This window comes from Onychostruthus taczanowskii, unplaced genomic scaffold, assembly GCF_017590055.1.
Source record: "Onychostruthus taczanowskii isolate IOZ18803 unplaced genomic scaffold, ASM1759005v1 scaffold147, whole genome shotgun sequence".
Classification (NCBI taxonomy): Eukaryota; Metazoa; Chordata; class Aves; order Passeriformes; family Passeridae; genus Onychostruthus; species Onychostruthus taczanowskii.
In genome coordinates, this window is record NW_024498652.1 from 778215 (window position 1) to 798480 (window position 20266).

Sequence of the window (20266 nt, forward strand, 5' to 3'; positions counted from 1 at the left end):
CAGTGTTGGGGCAAGAAAGGGGACCTCTCTGCTCCTAGGATTTAGGGTATTACTGCAATTCCCTGTTGAATAAGTTGTATATGAGATTGTGTTAGTTAAAATGTTATCTTTTATATTTGCTGAGGAAATGTATTGTCAGGGCATGTGGATTTAGCAGAATTGTACTACTTAGGGAAAAAATACAGATCTCCGCTAGAGGGACACATGGAGTTACAAGTTGGAGCAGGAATGGCAAGCTTACGTATTTGCAATATATATTCTGAAAAACAAGTCTCCTGGCATGTCTTAAAAGCTAACATAATCAGTATTCAGTAGTTTTTATTCAAGTAATTTAGTTTTGCAAGAATGTTGGCTTGAGTAATAATATTTGTCAGCTTTGTAAGAAGAGATCTTCTCATGCAGTTATGGGTGTATTATTTGTGCAGGGAGTTATTACATTCTGGAGTTCTAGTTATATATTAGTTTTATGTATTTGAGAATGAACATTCTCTATGTTTAGTTGTTACATAAATGCTAAGGTAAATTTCTGAAAACTTGTCATGATGAAAATTTTTACTTTTCATTACAAGTCTGTTTATTAAAAACAATAGGGAGGTAGAGCAGAAGCTTTAAAGCAACATACTCTATTTTCTTCTCACATAGATGATGGCGAGAAACAGCAAAAACATTACAGGCGTTCATCAAAAACTTCTCCAAAAGAGAGTTCTCAGTTGCCTGCATTGCCATTGGTAGACCAACAATCATCATCTTACAAAGAAAGATTTATCCCTCCTGAGCTTAGCATCTGGGATTATTTCATTGCAAAGGTAATTTTTTTGCTGTTTTGACAGTTAATTGTCTTCTGTCACTTCTGGATTGGTAGTTTTTCTCTTCTTAGTCACTATTCTAGTACTGATGTGATAGAATCTACTTGTTTTTATTGCTCATATTTAGCTTTTTCTAAAATGGAGCCTATACATATTTTTGAAACTGCTTTCTTGAAAACTGTTGTTATTCATTTAATTTATTTTCAGATAATGGTATGAAAAATCATGTTGATTTTTATAATTGCAGCATACAAATATGTAGATAATTACTGGTCAGGTATTTAGGGGAACAAGGAAATGTGAGAAGCATTTATCAGCTATTTCAACTGGGTGAAATGTATGTGGGTACCCACTGGAAATTATATTATGTTGCTTTGTTAAGTCCATTGTGGCTGATCTTTCTTTCTAGAAAGTTACGTACTTCTGTGGAGTTGTACACACGTTTCTATATCAAGGGTTATCTACATAAGCAAAATAAACTAGTAAGTTTATTTTGCTTATGTAGATAAGCATATAGTGAGTGTATAGTGGGCACAGTAAGTGTATTTTATGAGCAAGGACAAAAAAGAATGCAAATACTGAATAGCACAGTGAGGCAATGATAATGGGCTCATCATAAATATGATCAGGAAGAGGATAGGATTTCTCTGGGCTCTTGGAAGAACTGAAGAGAATACACCCTAGTGGTTTTGCCTTCTCTCTGGCAGGCTCCTGTGTCCCACATCTGGTTTGTATATCTGGCATGAAAATAAAATAAGAATTCGAAAACAGTTAGTGTTTTCATTTTTAGCATGAGAATTTTTCAGTAATGTAAAAAATAGTTTAGGTGTTAACTTATGTATGTAGTGCTTATGGACCATTATGCTTTTCATGAGGTACAAATTCCAAATGTTACTAAACTGAGTAAGATGATATGTCTGCTTTTTATAAAAAAGCTTTAAGCATTGTAATTATTCAATTTTAAAAGGTAATTTAGAATGAGATGTTGGCTAGAAGTTATTTACAGAATTTTGTCCAAATTTTTAGCCATTTCTTCCATCACAAAGTAGAGTGGAATATGATTCAGAAGAGAGTCAGGAGAGTGATGAAGATGATGAAGACAATGATGGAGATACGTTTGCATCAAATTCACATAACCAAGAGCATTCTAATTCAAATTCTTACAGGTAAATAACTCTTTAGAATGCAAGGTATGTTGCCATGTCTAGACTTGCATTTCTGCTTTTTTATTTTTGAGCTAATATACCAGCTACTTGATATTTTCATGTATTACCTAGACTTAGTAGTTAATTTTTCACAATAATAATGTATTTCATTTTTTGAGAATGTGGTGTAGGGATTTTTTAATTCAAAGTACCTATAATATTCTAAAGTATGGTTGTAGTTTTCAGTAGTTTATAATGAAGATTTGAAGCTCTAAATTTAAAACCTAGAATTGAATAAGTGAGAAAATTATTTTCCTGTTAGTAAATTACTTACTAGTGCTTTCTTGTTAGTTGGTCACTGATGAGATTGGCAATGGTTCAGCTGGTACTTCACAATTTGAAGATTTTCTACCCTTTGGCTGGACATGATCTTTCAGGTAATAAGCAGCAGAGTTGTCTCTTCATACCTAATCAGCACATTAAAATCAGCAATGTGTTGAATAATATGCATATGTTGTAGCTTTTAGTTCAAAAGTTCTTAGTTTTCTAGTGATATGGGAAAGATATTCTGATACTGTTTATCATACAGCAGGTATATTTATGAAGTGACATGGTGGGTGGCCAAGATGAATGGGTGAGAAAGAATGCTCAGGTCTCCGCATACTTATGTTTTCTTTGCTTCTTAGTCATGTAAGAATGTTTGCAATATTTATTTCCTGGTGGAAACACTATATTTTTTTTTTGTAATTGAAGTAACATCATTCCTGCTTCTTGTTTCATATACTCATAGAGTGGTTTGGTTTTGAAAAGCATCTTTAAAGGTCATCTAGGTCCAACCCTGCCCACCGATTGTAGACAGGGACATCTTTTACTAGATGGTGTTGCTCAAAGCCTCATCTGACATGAGTGCCCACATCTGGGGCATCCACAACCTCTCTGGGAACCAGTTCCAGTGTCTCACTGCCCTCATCATAATAATGTCTTTCTTTTGTCTGATCGAAGTCTACTTGCTTGGTGTGAAAACATTACTCCTTCCCCTGTCACTGCAGGCCTTGGTAAAGAGTCTCTTTGTTTCTTCCTGTAAGTCTACTTTAAATATTGAAAGGGTGCTGTATTATGTCCCTGGAGCTTCTCCAATCCAGGCTGAAGAACTGCAGCGATCTCAGCCTCACTCTCTTCACAGGAGAGGTGTTTCAGCCCTCTGATCTGTTTTAGTCACCCTTCTTTGGATGCCTTCTACAGGTCCCTGTCATTTCTGTAGAGGGGTCCTCGTACATGGATATGGCATCCCAGGTAAAGTATCACAAGAACAAATTAGAGGGGCCAAATTCCTTCCCTCACCCTACTGGCTGTTCTTTTGATGCAGCTCATTATGCAGTGGGCTTTCTGGTCTGAGCCAAGTCATGCCAAATTTCTCATCCACTGGTATCCCTAAGTTCTTCTCCACAGGGCTGCTCCCAGTCTGTTCATCACTCAGTTTTCCTACTGGTGCAGGTGCACTTATCCTTGCTGAAGCTTGTGAGGGTCACATGGCCCCACTCCTCAGGCCTGCCAAGGTCCCTGCAGGTGGCATCCCTTCCCTCCAAGAACTCAGCTGCACTGCTCACCCTGGTGTTCTCTGCCAGCTGCCCGCAGGTGCCTCTCACTACCCCTGCCTGGGTCATTATCGGAGAGATGGAACATTACCAATCTCAGCATTCATCTCTTGTTACTGATCTCCATTTGGATGTTGAACCATAGAATCACCTTTGGGGGATGTCATTCAGCCGGTTCCTTAGATGTCAAACAGTCCATCCTTTTTGCTCCAGTGGAGTGGCAGAGATGCTGTATGGGACATTATCAGAGGCCTTTACAGAAGTTAAAAGTAGATGACATCAGTTGCTCGTTCCCTGCCCTCCAGCACAGTCAGTTCACAATAAAACGCCACTAATAGATTCGTTTGGCACAATTTGCCCTTTAGGAAGGTACATCAGCTTTCTCTTATTACCTGCCTATCATCTGTATACCTTGATATCTTCTAGGAGGATCAGTTTCATAATGGTTCACTCCATGATATAATCTCTCCAATATTGGAGAAATCTGTTCCTTTTTTTAGCAATAATAACCCTAAGCAGTTCATCTTTTTATACTTGCAAATATCGACTTGAGGTTTGAACAAATCTTACTTGTGGAGGTATTCAAAATAAACTTCAGCCTTCACCTGCTGGAATTATCTTTATCAAAGTTAAGGAAGGGGGAGGGGTTTTATTATTATTTACTTGTCTTTCTAGAGCTTCCAGTTAGCTCCCCGATATGCCATGCAGTTTTGAAAACTTTACAGCGCTGGGAACAAGTTCTTCTCCGACGTCTTGAGCTGTATGGGGGGCCTCCTCAACATTATATTTCAGTTCATGCTTCTGAAGATGCTCTCTCTGCTGGTCCTGCGTTGCTTCGCCACAAAAGTTTACTCGAGCCTACAAACACTCCTTTCAAGTGAGTCTAATTTCTGTAAACACTGACTGTAGTATCTTTGATATAAATCAAGTATTAGGTTGTTAGTGCACATGATAGATTGCAACTTCAATAACTATGTGAAATTAAGGGTACATGTCAGATTTCATGCATTTCTGATTTGAAGCAAGAGCAGGAAAAATGTTTCTAATTTTTTAAAATTCTTTTACTTAATCTTAACATGGATTTTGAGTGTCCCTGGAAAAAGTATGCTTGACAAGAAAATAAAGAATAAAACATCCACCTTGAGATATATGGATTAGTGACAGTGAATTAAATAATTGCCTCACCTTTAGAGTAATTTTATTATATTCTTTATACTAGATACTTTATATTATATGATATTATACTTTTAGTGTAATTTTATTATATTATTAATTTTATTCTATTTATTATAGAGTAATAAAATTACTTCATAGTCTTATCAGTATTGTTACCTAAATTCAGAGGATACTTATTATTTATAATATTTGCATAGGTATGACTTAACGTAATTGCATGTTCAGACAAAAAAGTGTGCTCAGTCTCTCAAAGTGTAATTTTTATATAGATTTCTGCCTTTTTAATGTTGCTGTCACTTGTGGATTTCAGAATACACAAAGTCTGGCTTTTTATTGTAAAATATTTAATCATGGTCACACTTTCAGTAACTCAGGTTGATTAAAAGGGAACAGTTTTACATGTATCTGCTCTCTGATATTATTTTTAAATTATGATTTAAAGCAATTCAGAGTTTGATGGATTTTGTCATGTCATAAGCAGCTATATATAGCAGCTAAATTGGTATGTATAATTTTTGCTTGAGCGTGCCATTTCTAGGGATAAGCATAAACACTTGAATTTTGATCTGTTTCTACAATCCTTCCAATTTTGTTACTAAAAAAAATCATGGATGTTTCAGAGAAGTTACACAGCTGATGATGTGTTCCTAGCAGGAAGTGTTAGTCATTCATTGTCCATGTGAAAGATCACTCTTCAGGACTTAACAGAAATTACTCATATTGTAAAGAATGAGCTGGACTAGTAAATAATCTGTACGCTTCTCTTACCATTGTGTAATCTCTTAAAGAGATTTTCTCACTTGTCCCAAGATAGAAGGAGAAGATACTAGATACTCTGTTTCTTCTTCCTTTTGCACCTCCTCTCATGTGTGGGTTTTTCAGGAAGAGGGTATTAAAATGCTTTGAGATTGGTTTTAGTGTACTTCTATAGCTCTTTAGTTTTGCTTCAGCATTTCTTCTGACGATAGTTTGATTAGAACATAAAATACTGCACTGTTTTATAAGTATGAGCATGATGTACTTATTGAACTTTGTTCTGTAGATCTAGCAGTCATGTTGCACTGTCTGTTAAGAGGCTCTGGCAGTACTTGGTCAAACAGGAGGAAGTCCAGGAAACTTTCATCAGAAATATTTTTACCAAGAAGCGATGCCTAAATGAGGTTGGTATGGTATATAAAATGCAGAAAATTTTGCAGGTCAATCTGTCAACTTTTATTTAAGTTACTTGGTTGGCTTGTTTACTTCTGGTGCATGAAGGGTTAATGTACTTGTCAACGACTTCAAATCTACAGTATTTCATACAAAAATATTCTTGTCCATTGTTTCATAAAATACAAAAATAATCAGACTTTGACTGTAAAATGACAAGTAGCACAATGTTGCTACAGTCAGTCTCTTCTTTAACACCAATATAAAAGTTGCCTCAAAAGAAGGACAAAATGGACCGTTTCAAAGATTAAAACCAGTAATCTAATGAGCCAAAGTATTGAAGTTTTAGTTTGTCCCTGCCGTAGTCATCCTGACTTTTATCCACTGCTTATGATCTGCCATGTTATGATTCAATTTTAATAAGTCCTCATGCAGCAATTACTATTTCTGTCCCTGATTATTTGTCACAGTGTCCAGATGCAGTTAAATGTTTTTAAATTTTGGTTCTGTAATGACCTTTTGGATTTTTTCCTATCACTTTACTTCTTTTTCTTACTTACCACTGCTCCTAATTTTGAAAGAATTGCTGGTGTTACAGAAAAACTGTAGCATAGCAGAAATGGAGGAGAAAGAAGCAGATGTGAACAAACTAAATATGCAGGAGAAAGAATATTCATGACTAGTAAAGCCATGACAGCAGAGTTCTGCATGACCTAACCTTTGTCCTGTCACAACTAGAATATTAGCTTGTTTGGATAATGTTGGCCAATTGTGTTCACCACAGAGTGCAGTTAAAAGGAAAATTTTTCCTTTTTGCCATTAAAAGTGCACCACTTCTGATCGTATCTTATGTTAACACAGCAATGTTATGCTGTATGGACAGGTATTTTGGAAAATTTTAGATGTGCTTTATATGTTTCAAAGTAGGCTCACAGCCTTATGCAGCGTATTTGGCTTTATTTTCTATCTTGCTGCTGATAAAATGTCATTGTAGATTGCTTATTTTTCAAGAAGTTTAGCTTTTGGGATGGACAAGATGCTGTTACAGAACACAGTAAGTAAATCAGTGTATTCTGTACTGAAAACAGAGCTTAGAGTTTATTAATAATTCTTACTATATAAAATATGCACCATGTGTGTGCAGACATGCTGTTGTGTTTCAGTTGTCCTGTGTTGGGATAAACAACAAGGAATTGAGGATTTCCTTGATACCATGCATGTTATATCTTATCTTTTGCTTTGTTTTGTGGTGTTTCTTTCCTTGGCGAAGTCATTAGAGGAGCACAATGAAACCATGAAAAACTCTGTGGTGGAAGAGCCTGTCATCAATAAGGTACACAGTAATAATCCTCAAATTTATTAGACCTAACACAATTATGAATTTTTTTTTTTTTGATTGAAATGGTGCTGAGGTCACTTTAAAAAAGTCTTTGCTCACATAGCAAACAAACTTAAAAATTTTAAAAAATGCAAGGGATTATGTTAAACTGTTTCAGAGTTTATCTGAAACTTCATTATCGTAGCTACATCAACCAGGTACAAACAATATCTATTATCAACTCCTATAGCTTGGCCAAGTGAAGAGCTGAAGTTGAGATTTGCCCAAGTGACAAAAATTCAGTAGTAGTATGATAGACAGTACATACAGAACCTTTGATCAGTATGAGCTATAATAGTTGCTTTTAAGTGAAGGTGGTGAGCTGCACTTTGAGCAGTTTGTTGGCATGATACCAGTTTGCTACTGAAAACTTTCACTGCACCTTAAAAGACAGTGACAAATCAACACATATAGCAGTATTTTTGCAACTGTCTTGAAAGATTGGTGTGACATACTAAAAAGCTAGAGTGTCTATGCCTAGATACTCAAATAAATACCGTTTTCGTTTCTTTTACAAAACTAGTGTGAAGACAGAAATGTGAATACTCTGTGGCTTGGGCTACCTTATTAATATTAATTATATGGTAATGCAGTATTTGCAAGTAGGTAATTGCAACTGGCTGGAGAAAAAATAATTTCATGCAGGTTTGTTCATCATGAAACCCAAATCATGGTTTTCTATCTGTTTGCCACTGCAGTTTTGTCCAGTGTTATATACATAAAATCAATGAAGTATCAATTTTGTTTTGACTTCAAGAAGTAGAATATCTTTTTTAGTCTGTAACAACTGTTTTTTTAGACTTTTAAAAGACCTTTTTCAGTTCTTTGACAGAAAAATTGTACAGTTTTCCAAGTAAGATATTATTGTTTAAATCTTATAAAGCACAGAAAATTAAGAATTTGAAGATGTGAGGCTTGAGATAGTTCTGACATAATTCTTTGGGTTTTTTAAATTAAATATTACATTTGTAACTCAGGTTTGAATTCTTAGATCACCATTATTTTGGTGGTATTATTGTTTTTACTGTAAAACTATTTTGTAACAGTCTGTAACCTATCAATTTAATTCTTTCAGTGCTGAGTTCTTTTAATTTTGAAAAGGACTGCTACAGTGCTGGTAAAGTTTAGAGTTTTGTTGTGTGCTGGCATGTACCTGACTTCGTTTTTAAAATACAAAATTATAGACAATATTCAAATCCAGCATTAGATCACATGGGAAAAAAAAAAGTGATAGCAAAAGGTTTGTGGTTCTGACATGTACAGGATTCCAGATTTATATAATTGCAATAATTGTGATTAGTTGCACTGATGAAGTTCAAATTCATTTTCCTGTTCAGGAGCTTGCCTGCACCTTCTTTTGAACTAAATTCATCAATTTCAGTGGCGAAAGGTGTTTGCTAAGAGCAGTCATAGACTTAGCAAACTTTTTTGAGAGCAGAACATCAAAATTCAGAAGTTCAATCAACATGTGTGCTGCATGTAGCCTTGCTGGTTTTCAGCACCCCTGCAAAACATGAAAATGAACGCAGTACTGTGCCTTGTGTGACAAATTACATTTTCTCTGTGCTGTGGTAATCTTAACATGGCAATGGGAAGCTGTATTAGTACACAGAACAGGTTTAGCATAATTGTTACAGGCTACGTTTATTGACTTTTCTTTGAGTTAAAATTAAGGGGAAAAAAAATTTTACATGTAACATTGTTGGGTCTCTGTACTTTCAGTAAAAAGTGGTATTGCACAGAAGTTTGTCTTTAACTGTGCTGTGTTTTTTAAATACAGATAGAAACAGATTTGGGATACCCTGGTAGCAAGGCAAGAATAATCCATAAAGAGTCGGACATCATTACTGCTTTTGCAGTCAATAAGGTGGGTGTAAAGGAGGTAGAGTAACCTAATTGCTGTGTTTTCCATGTGATAGACAGGCACACTGTGACTGAGTGAAATAGGCTTTTCCAGCCATCCTGCTGTTTTTGCAGCTACGACTTTTACCAGCCCCTTCTCTAAAGCACTTCAAAATTACCTTTTCCTGAACAGTTCTACTACAAATTTTCTTTTTTTTTTTTCTGTTGTGCAGAGAATTGATCAAAGGGAGAGGTGGCTTCTAATTTTTTTTTAGGCTTGTGTGTAGGAGTATTTGTCCTCTCCTGTCAAACGGGAAGTTATATTTTCTCTGTACAGCCATGTAATGCTTCAGAACTGGAGGAGGGGAGCCTGGTTGCAAGCCTTATGATATAGTTACCTGTTGCTTATTGTCTGAGAAAAGCAAGGAGATACTTGAGCTGCTTTGGAGGTACAAGATGCAAATAGTGTGTGATACTATCCCAGATGCAAATAAGTTTTGAAAGGGAAATGTCAAGTATAAATGTACATAAATTTGTAGATGTAAATGTTTGGGGTTTGTAAATTAAGTGTATATTTTTGTGAGCAGCTGTGCCATAATCAGAAAAAATGTTATTTTTTTCAGGCAAATCGTAACTGCATTGCAATAGCATCAAGTCATGATATTCAAGAATTGGATGTTTCTGCCATTTTAGCTACGCAGATCTACACCTGGGTTGATGATGATATGGAAATAGAAAATAAAGGGTATATGTTCTTAGTTTTCAGTATCACACTTGACTGTGCTTAAATCAGAGTAACAAAACATAGTATTTACTGTTGCTGTTCAGAATCTTAATTTGAAATGTTTTCTTCATTTCTAGGGCTGATGATTTCCTAGTTATACATGCTCGTGATGATCTGGTAAATGTTCAGGGAAGCACTCCTTATACTCACAGTAATCCCGGCACACCTATCAATATGCCTTGGCTTGGCAGTACACAAACTGGCAGGGGTGCATCTGTGGTAAGTCTCTTGTCAAAGATTAGCTCTATGTATTCTATCTACTTCTGTCCTTTTATCTGTTCAGTCTTGCTTGTTCTATTTTGCAGTAGAACCTAAATATATAACCTAAATATATAGAACCTTTATATAACTAAATATAACCTTCCTGTGCAACCAAGGCAAGCTGGATTTTTTGATAACAATTCACTTAATAGGTTAAAATACTACACAGAATTTAAGGGACAACTAAACAAGCAAAGCTTTCAGTCAAGTCATGTATGCTTTCTGTAAAAGCATCATCTAAAAGCAAATCAGGATTTGGGTAAGAAGTTGGACTATAATTTCTTCTTTAATGAATTGAAGCTGAATGGTGTATTTAAAAAGCATATATTTAGCAGGTTTCAGAATATAAATTCATAAGAATTGGATAGAAATGTTTACAGAATTTTTTTTTGTGGTAGCTTTTATTTTAAGCATAGTCTTCAGCTTCATTCTGAGCTTCTGAAAGAGATCTTGTGTCTGGAATGAAGCTTGGCCGTGAGCAAAAGGCTATGAGGTTAAATTTAATTCAGATCAGATGATAGTTGTAGCCTGCCCATTGACATTCTTATCTTAGTTCCTGTGGAGCATAGATGCAGATCTGTTGATTAGCTGGCTGAGAGATGCTTATTTGGAGACACGTAAGGGAGCTGAAATGGTCATACAAGACACCAGTATCTCAGAGCTTCTGCACATGGAGTGCAGAAAGCGGAGTTTTCATAAATAACCAAATGTGTTATTACCAAATACCAAGTCTTGAGACTTCACTGTGTCATGTAACAATTCAAAGCAAGTTTATAACTGGTGGCAAAATTAAGTAACCATATGTTAATTGCTGTTGTTGTTGACTTGCAAATAGCTGATGAATAGGAGGAGTAAATAAGGAATAAGCATTATAAGATTGATAATGTTTTCCACATATAGGAATGGGTATTGTGCCAGTACCTACACCTCTGCCTTCACTTTAGGAACTACTGATCCTAGGTGGCAGTGTTGCAGCTCTGCTATTACAGTCAGGTCTCTTAAGTAATTGTGTAATATATTAATGCAAATGGTATTTACATGGCCTTTTATTTTGCATGCTGTAAAGCTTTCTTCCTAAATATATTTGTCTATGCTTGTGTTGAATGTTTTTGCTGTTAAACTTTGGACCTAAATTTTGTCTGGCATATTGTTTGACTGTGGCTGACAACCCACCACAGAACAGAGCAGCTCCTTCCCAATAGGGAGGGAAGACAGAGGTACCTAATGAAGGACAAAGTAGATCAAGGAAAAAATAGGGAATCTCGGGAGGAAATAATGTTGCTGTGGAAGAACTGAAACCTGGAAGAAAAGCATCTTCACTAAGACCTTTCTTTTGCTGCTATATCCTACTTTGTTCCTTCAGATACTGCTGATTCTTGATGTCATCCTTGCTTTTCCATGGTGTGCAGCCCATTTAGTAGTTGTAGCCCACTGTTTGGTACCATTACTGGCTTTTCAATCTCATTGTTTTTGCTTCACTTTCATCAACAAGGGACACTCAGGCAGTTAAAGCTGTATTAGCTGTAAGGTTTTTCTGTCACTCTTCACTGTTCCCTGTTACACAGCTCATACAAGGTAAGTAAGGAAGGTCAAATACTTCAGCACAGTTTGTTTACACAGGTCTTACAGGAGATGTTTGTAAGAGGGTACTGAAGGGAATAGTATGTACCTGAAACTCAGGCAGTGTTACCAACAGCTTGTCATACAAGTCAATGTGACTGACACCAATATTTAACAGTTTAACGGTGGGTGGGGTGGAGTTAAAGTTCATTTTTATTTTTCAGTCTTAATTGAAGCATAAAGCACCCAACTGTGTAGCAAAACAAGCAGTGTTCTAGCCATCAGCTGTTCTAAGGGCAAACTGAGGGCTAGCAGTGTCAAATGTCAGTTACATTCATAATGGAAGTATTTGCATTTCATAATTGTACTTCTCTTCTAAATTGGACAAACTGTACCAAAGACTTCCGTTAGTGTAGTCCTTCAAAGGCACATTTCTGTAAATTTACATTTTTCCAAAGCATAATCCAGCATGATGTGTGCTTTTCTGTTCAATGGAGGAAGATGACTTCCATTAACTTCTGGGTAAAAGTTAGTAGCTGTAAAACTCAATACAGCCCTTCATTTTAGTGAAGAAATAGACTGGACATGAATTATTGTTCTTCCATTTTCATTTTCAGAAGATAAGTTGTGAGTTTAGAAAGCAAAGTGTTGCAATTATAAGTGGACATACCATTCTGTAAATGTTTGAAGAATTTTAAAATGTATATATAATTTTACCAAAGCATTTGGCTATTTCGTTGATATTTAAAATACTTAGAGAAGAAGAAAAGGAAATACATATTTCACGATCATATATTTTGTGTTTAGAAAGTGTTTTGGAATGAACTGAGGGACACTTCAACAGTGGTAAAACTTTGAGAATTGAAAGATCTAAATCTGCTTCCAAAATGTAATTAAGAGGATTGTGGTTATTCCACAGACCCAAACCCAGGGAAATTTTTACAAGAAAGTAAATTATTTCCCTTTTTGAGTCTTTTTCCTCATTTTTGTTTGCAAACTGATAATTTAGAGCATATTTCTTTTAAACTATATTTGTCGTATTTAGGAATATAAAGCACAAGAAAATTTGTAATTCCTGCCTCCCTCCAGTTGACACCCTGATATGATTGCAGGCCAGGGGAGAATGGCATAATTGAAATACCTCATCACTGTCTACTACCCCATGACAAAGCAGTGTTAAAATACTATACAAAATTACAGCAGTTGAAAGTCACAGTTGGATTCGGTGATGTTAAAGGTCTTTTCTGACCTAAGTGTTTCTCTGAAAGTGGTTCAGTGCCAGCTTGCTGTTGGTGGATGGTAAGCAATAAGCTGCTGTGTTGAAGATGAGTGCCCTGGCAGCAAAATTTCATATGTGTTCTCATTTGAAATTAACACCTGCCATAAATATGTATTTTTCCCTTCTCAAATGTTGCGGTAAATAATAGGTGTATGATCAAACCAAATCCAACAATTCTCTGAGGAAAGAGGGTCCTCAAAAAAGTCAGATACTTTTGAGAGCTACTGGAGAGTAAAAGACTGAAAACCTGACTTTAACATACATTAATAGAAAGAAAAGAAGGGAAGAGACAAAACAGGCACAGATGTATTTCCTTGATAGAAAAATCCTTTTTTTTTCCTTTTGTGTGTTGAACATGTAATATAAATACATGGGGGTTAAATGTAATTGTCTGATGTCTCCAATCCTCTTTGCACATTGACTTCTTCCCAGTGGGAATTAATAAAATAAGAGAAAACAAAAATCTGGATGATATGTCTATCTCAAAGCAAATTTTGGAATTTAGGAACAAACATGCTACTGAAAATTCATTGGATTTGTATTTGCAAAATTATAAATACATTTGAAGAATTTTTTATTTATTTACTTAGTTTATACCAGTTACACAGTATATTGCTTATTCTGGATGGTCATAAAGAGCCACTTTTCAATCAATGGCAATAAGTTAACTAGACTTGAAAATAGATATATTCCTTCCTACTTTCTATTTATGTTAAAGTTTGTTTACCTCTTTCTTTACATGCTTCTGCCTTTCTCTTGCTTATCTTACAATATTCAGGAATATTCCAATAAATTTAATGGAATCAGAAAGGAATTGGCAAGAAAAGAGGTAAGACTGCAGTCTAAGGAGTGTTTATATTTGGATCCATACATTTCTGAAGCAAAAGTTTAATATTTATCTAGATGTATAAAGCTGCAAAAGTGCTAACATCTACACTAGTCTTGGAAGACACAAACTTCTATCTGAATCTCTAAACCCAGTACTTGTTTTTGTAGGAATTTTGGCAGGAAACAACTCTCTGCAATCACTAATTATTCTCTAGTTTGATAACTTTTGGTTCAGTAATACTGTTTAATTTTTTTCTATTTTTTGTGTGTTGAACAGATGCTCAAGAAAGCTATTAATAATGTCAGAAGAATGGCTTCTCATCCAACACTGCCATATTGTGAGTTCAGATTCTTATAAAAACCAGAAAGGTTATAGAAAGATTATATATTTATTACTCATCTGTTTCTTAGTGTGTTGCTATTTTATACTAGAACAACAATCTGTTATATGTTTTGAAAGTTCTTTATAAGCCATACTTACTGAACCTATTTTTCATTTTAAAAAACAATATTGGGGGATGTAGAATAACCTTTAGAAACAGCAAAAAGTACTGTATTCTCTCTTATTTTTTACTAAAATGAAAAATAGTAGGGAAAAATGTGTTATTATCTCCAAGTAAATAGCTTCATATTTCGTGAGCATCTAAATACAAATCTTCATCAAACACGATGAGTAACACGACTTTGAATTGCAGTAGTACATTCTGCTCCTACACCAAGACAGATACTATGGCTCAATTTTAGCACTGGTTATTTTGAGATAGCATGAGTTTTCCTGAAATTATAAAAGCTGCAACACTTGTGAAAGGTCATGTCAATACTTTCTGTTGCAGATCTGACGGGTGCTCAAGATGGAAGTGTAAGAATGTTTGAATGGGGTCATGCACAGCAGATCACGTGTTTTCGATCTGGTGGCAACTCAAGGGTAACTCGAATGCGATTCAATTACCAAGGAAATAAGGTAACTGAGAAAATGCTTCTGTATGCTTTCTCTTCTCTTCTCCCCTCCCCCAATATAATTGCAAATTAGCAGAAACATCACATGCTTCTAGTTTAATATGTTTTCTCAAAATTGTGGATGTTTTCTCTGCAATACTTACTTATATATTTACTATTACTGCATATTTTCTTTCAGTTTGGAATTGTTGATGCTGATGGATATATAAGTTTATATCAGACAAATTGGAAATGTTGTCCACTTACTGGAACTTCACCTAAGCCATATTTGGTAAGCTGAATAATAAACTAGTTTCCATAAATTTGCATTGTGTTCCCTAACTTCTTTCTCCCTTAAGAATAGCTAGAAGGGGGCAAGGATTGTGATGTTAACTTAATCTTGATTAATACTGGTTATGTATTGCTGCCATCCTGTGGTCTGCATGACAGCTTCTTACACTCTAATAATACTTGTTAAGTGGAGAGTTGAAAATGTAACATGAAATCTGAAATAGCTTTAATGTTCATTAAGACTTGTCAATAATTGTCACTTGTCAATTGATGAACAGTTGCATAGGGCTGCAGAGTATATTTCCATGAAAAATTAAGAGTCTTACAAGGCATACCAATACCTTTGTATCCTATGTTCTTTAAATTTCTTATGAAACACCTTTTCTTCTCAAGGAAGTTAATATTGCCTGCTTGCACAAAACAGATTCCTTTTAAATTAATAATTTCTAACTGCAATTTTTCAGACATGGCAATGTCATAACAAAACAGCCAATGACTTTGTTTTCATCAGTTCATCATCTTTGATAGCTACAGCAGGATTTTCTTCTGACAACAGGTAAGATCTATTGTGATAATTCATAAAAGTGAAGTGGTGCCATATTTTCTCTCCTTTTCTTCATTTTGATTTTTTTTATGATTCTTCTTAAGCAGTGTAAGAGTACTTCTGCTTGATTTCTTTCTTGGTAGGAGAGGGACAGAAGCAATGTTTGCAGATAAATTAATGTGCCTGTTAAGGGAGGTTTCATGGGGAAGCACAAATATCCTGCTCATGTTCCCTGTGAGGAGGAGAAGTAGAAAGGGAGGTCCTGAGTGATTTGGCCAGGAATCCAGTGAGGGCTGTGTGGGAATGATTTAAAGCTGTGCCAGGGGAGGTCTGACATGAGACTGAACATCAAGAAACATTTTATTACCAAGAGGTTCAGACATTGGAACAGCCTTCCTTGAGGTCAGTCCCCGAAGCCTGTCAGAGTCTGAGGCATTTGGACAGTGCCCTTAATGACATGCTTTAACTTCTGGTCAGCCCTGAAGGTGTCAGATGGGTGATTACATGATACTTCTAGGCCCCTTCCAGCTGAACTATTCTATTCTGTTCTACGCACGTGAACCTGTCATAAATTATTTTTATAGCTCTAGGGAATTTGCATAGCTCTTAATTTCTCATTTTTCTTCATAAGTAAGTATTGATCAAAAAACATCAAAACCTGGTAACATTCCTTTGAATTAAGCTACAAAAGATTGTTAACATAAATGCTTTATGGAAATAGCCAGTTGTAGAATAATTATGTAGAAGGCATCTTCTTGCAGTGTATGATAAACTTTGGAAGTAATTTGGGTTCTGCTCAGACATCAATCATTGAGAGTCCATTTACAGTGCTTTATGCCTGAAACAGCCTTTTTAAGGTACAGATGACTTTTCAAGAGTTAAAAATACCTTAGAACATCTGTTGCTGAATTAAACTTTTTTTTTCCTACAGAAATATTTGTCTTTGGGACACTCTGGTTTCTCCTACAAACAGCTTGGTGCATGGTAAGTAAAATACAACAGACAAAATGTTTGACCATAGTATAAAAAGTGTGTTTGTGAGTCTATGGAAGAGTTATTGTGGGAAGTAATTTAAACATGGGCAGTAAAACATCTTTCACTGTTCTGTGTGAGTGCACCAGTGGGAGTATAAAACCAGAGATAATATAATAAAAGCATTTCTTGAGAAATTGCTTGGTGTTCTATGTGCACAATTGGTGCACGGACATGAGCACCTTCCTTTGCATGCCTTCTGTCCTTGTACCACAAATGCAAACCATACATTTCTGTTCTTTTTCAAAAGGCTCTGGGCAGCTTCTGCTTCAGAACAGTTAGTCCTCTGAAGTAGGATTTGGGGGTGCAAAAAGTATTTAGCTCTGTTTCATTAGTTTTATTACTAATGCTTTGTTGCAAGTAATACAAGAAATGTATTTCAATATCTGAAATATGGAATTGAGATCAGAGAGTTGTGAACTCCTTGTACTTAAAGTATGGTGAATGCCTAAGTGTATGTAAGAGACATATGGAATGTCTAAATGCAAATTCATAGGCCCTTTGAACTGTAAGTACAGTATACCAAGCTGCGTTCTGATAATTGTAATTTTCATTCTGTTTTCCCACTCGTATAGGGGAGCAAATATTTCCAAATAAATGTAAGAAGTAGTAAATTAGCAGTAAAATGACCAGTGAAAACTTGCAAGATATTTGTGCACATAGTTTAGGAAGAATTTCTGATGGCCATATATGACTTACAAAACCAAATATTACTTAAAACAACAAATCTGTTACTTTAATAGCAGATTATTAAAATAATCTGTTTCTGGTCAAGGATTAATAGTTTATGATTACACAGGGATGGAAAAGAAGGATATAATTTTCTGTTAATACATATTTTAATTGCTTAATTTGAGAATACTGTAGCTTCAGAATGTCTGATGGAAACCTTGGTTTACATGTATATTGGTACTGCAGGAAGTGGGCTGGTTGTGGTCAACTGGATTACAGCATCAAAGTCGCTGTTGCTACTGTCTTGAACTATTAGAGGTTGATGGAAAATGCAAGTTAGTACAGTGTTTTATTTTAATTACTTTCCTTTGGCTTTCAGCTTTTATCTGTCATGATAGTGGAGCAACTGTGCTAGCATATGCTCCAAAACACCAGCTGTTGATATCTGGAGGCAGAAAAGGCTTTACCTGTGTAATTGATCTTCGCCTAAAGCAGCAGCAACAGTTACTCCAGAGTCATGATTCTCCAGTCAAGGCAATTGCTGTTGATCCTACAGAAGAGTATTTTGTCACAGGATCTGCTGAAGGCAATATAAAGGTATTAATGAGGGGGAGGGAGCACAGGTATTGTGTACATTGAGAAAAAATCTTGTACAGGTGTGGAACAATCTGATATCCTATATACTGCATTTGTTCTCAACTCTGACTTTAACATTTATGAATTTAATTGTGGAATGTCAGCCTTTACCTCTTTTTAATGCAGTCCTCCTTTTAATTACTGATACCTTAATGTCTCTCTATATTGCTTATTATAGTAAATGAGTACTAGTATTCTATAAATGTGTCATTACAGATTGCTACATATTCTACTTTTACAATTAGTATCAGAAAATAAATGCACAATTCACTGTTGATGATTTTAAGACCATGGTAATTTTCGTTATAAGAGACTGATGTTTTGATGCTTTTCCAGGTATGGAGCCTGTCTGCATTTAATCTTCTTCACACTTTCATCAATGAGCATGCTCGACAGTCTCTCTTCAGAAACATTGGGACAGGAGTCATGCAAATTGAAACAGGACCAGCAAATCACATATTCTCCTGTGGTGCTGATGGAACAGTAAAGATGAGAATCTTGCCTGATAGATTTAGCTCTTTAAAGGATGTGTTAAAAAATGATGTGAAGTTTATGATCTAATGTTTTTCTCAGAATAGTGAATAACATTCCCCTTCTGCCATCCTTGAAAATATTTTTCCTGGAACTAACCCACAAAGCAGATGCACAATGATAGCTTATGATACAAAGATGTTTTGGGTTTTTTCCTTTCTCTCCTTCTGCCCCCAACCCCCTAATTACCTGGAGCTTTTAGTCCCTGATGCACTAATGCCTTAAAGATTAAAAGGTCCTTCAGATTTTGATCATGGCCTAAAATAAAAGCTAAATATGACTCCAAATTACATAGTTATAAAGATGTTCCTGAAGTAGTTTACACTTCCTTTTGAGGTAATTACACTCTCACCTGGAGTGTACCATCTGGGCATGACCTCTGCTTATATTCAACACCTTGCCACCTTGTAAAAGCATGTCGGTCCTGATGGAAACCTTAGGTAATGTTTTCTCACTGTGGCAACCATAACTGTCTCTCTTCTCAATTTGTTTAGTCAGCCAACAATAAAAATGTGTACCTATGTGCAGAAGAGAAACAAAGTCTCTAGGAATGAATAGTCCTGGTCATGCAGATGTTCATATAATGAGCCACTTTTTCTCTCCATTCCTGAAATCCAGGCTGTTTACCTCTCTAACTTGCCTGATCTCCTTCCTCTCATCTAGAGTATAAGAAACTGAAGGATGTTCTTGTAACTTGTCTTCTGTTCTATAGCTTGAATCACTGCCATCAGGATGGCAGGCTGACCTTTTAAAAATAAATATATTTTTAACCCTGAACACTCCCTTTAAAAAAACAAAATATAAATATGAATGGATATCTTCCTAGTGATATAGTCAAGATTATGTGTGAAGCCTTAGACTTGATCGAAAAGATACAGGAAGATACTGCTTTGGGGTATGGCACTAGAATTTCTTCAAAGACTATTTATTTAGAAGTCTGTAGAGGAAATAAAAGAAAAACTCAACCTAATTTATTTTTACTTTTTTTTCCAGTAAGACTTTTATTTAGCCCAAAGATAGTCCATTCTTAGCACTTACATGCTTGTTTGTCTGTTTTTCATAAGTATTTTTAAAAAAGAAAAAGTAGTTCAACAGCAAAGTACTTCTACACTGTTGGTCTTTCTTTCTTGATGTTTATGTTTACATCTGGTGTCAGATGAAAGAAAACAAACTGAGAAGGATTGATGTAGAGGGTTTTTTCTTTTGCCAAAATATTAAACTGCATAACTTAGATGTTTGACCAAATTATTAATGCACAAGGCCTTTACTTTTTTTTTTTTTTTTTTTTTTTTTTTTTTTTTTTACCTAAAAATTTTTTTTTTTTTTTTTTGTTATTCAGCTAAACTATTTCTGTATGTATTTTGGTTTACTTTTCCTTACTTGAGAGTTTGACAAAGGTTTAATTTGTAAATTAGATGTGAGGCTGGATTACTTGAATGCCAATGGTGTACTTTTTGCTAAAAGATATTTTGTGAAATATAGCACCAAGACATTAACTGTAACATAAACCTGTCAATTTAGGAACTATGGGGATAAATAAAGCATAGCAGAAATGAAGGGCTTGCATAATGAGCTATGTAACATTCTCAGGATGCTTTTATCTTAAGAATATAAAGTTGTTTAAAAAGATTTTGTAAAATGTATTAAGGTCATTTTAAATGTATGTTTCGCAAGTTGCAGTGCAAACACTATGAAGGTTTTTATGCACATAACCTGAATTTTCAAATTGTGCAATAAAAAGAATGTGAATGTTTTGCCATGAAGAAACATGTGACAGCATTTCAAAGTGGTACAGCTGTTCAGTGAATCAGTTGTAATTGT

General features: G+C 35.2%; 1 protein-coding gene across 6 annotated transcripts in view; it reads left to right on the forward strand.

Moving 5' to 3' along the window:
* DMXL1 (Dmx like 1) overlaps positions 1 to 19758 on the forward strand; it is a 74259-nt gene extending 54501 nt beyond the window's left edge. For 2 of the 6 annotated variants that reach the window (XM_041398414.1, XM_041398416.1), the window contains 17 exons: positions 643 to 806; positions 1833 to 1972; positions 2303 to 2388; positions 4222 to 4423; positions 5765 to 5882; positions 7142 to 7204; positions 9030 to 9116; positions 9715 to 9836; positions 9953 to 10094; positions 13754 to 13804; positions 14081 to 14141; positions 14637 to 14764; positions 14939 to 15031; positions 15495 to 15586; positions 16506 to 16558; positions 17658 to 17875; positions 18251 to 19758. In XM_041398414.1, the coding sequence (XP_041254348.1) occupies positions 643 to 806; positions 1833 to 1972; positions 2303 to 2388; positions 4222 to 4423; positions 5765 to 5882; positions 7142 to 7204; positions 9030 to 9116; positions 9715 to 9836; positions 9953 to 10094; positions 13754 to 13804; positions 14081 to 14141; positions 14637 to 14764; positions 14939 to 15031; positions 15495 to 15586; positions 16506 to 16558; positions 17658 to 17875; positions 18251 to 18475 (2045 nt within the window). In that variant the 3' untranslated portion in view covers positions 18476 to 19758. Of the gene's footprint in view, positions 1 to 642; positions 807 to 1832; positions 1973 to 2302; positions 2389 to 3193; positions 4169 to 4221; positions 4424 to 5764; positions 5883 to 7141; positions 7205 to 9029; positions 9117 to 9714; positions 9837 to 9952; positions 10095 to 13753; positions 13805 to 14080; positions 14142 to 14636; positions 14765 to 14938; positions 15032 to 15494; positions 15587 to 16505; positions 16559 to 17657; positions 17876 to 18250 lie in introns of those variants that run through there. The other 4 variants (XM_041398415.1, XM_041398417.1, XM_041398418.1 and 1 more) reach the window with 3 other exon arrangements.
* Positions 19759 to 20266: the final 508 nt, after the last annotated feature.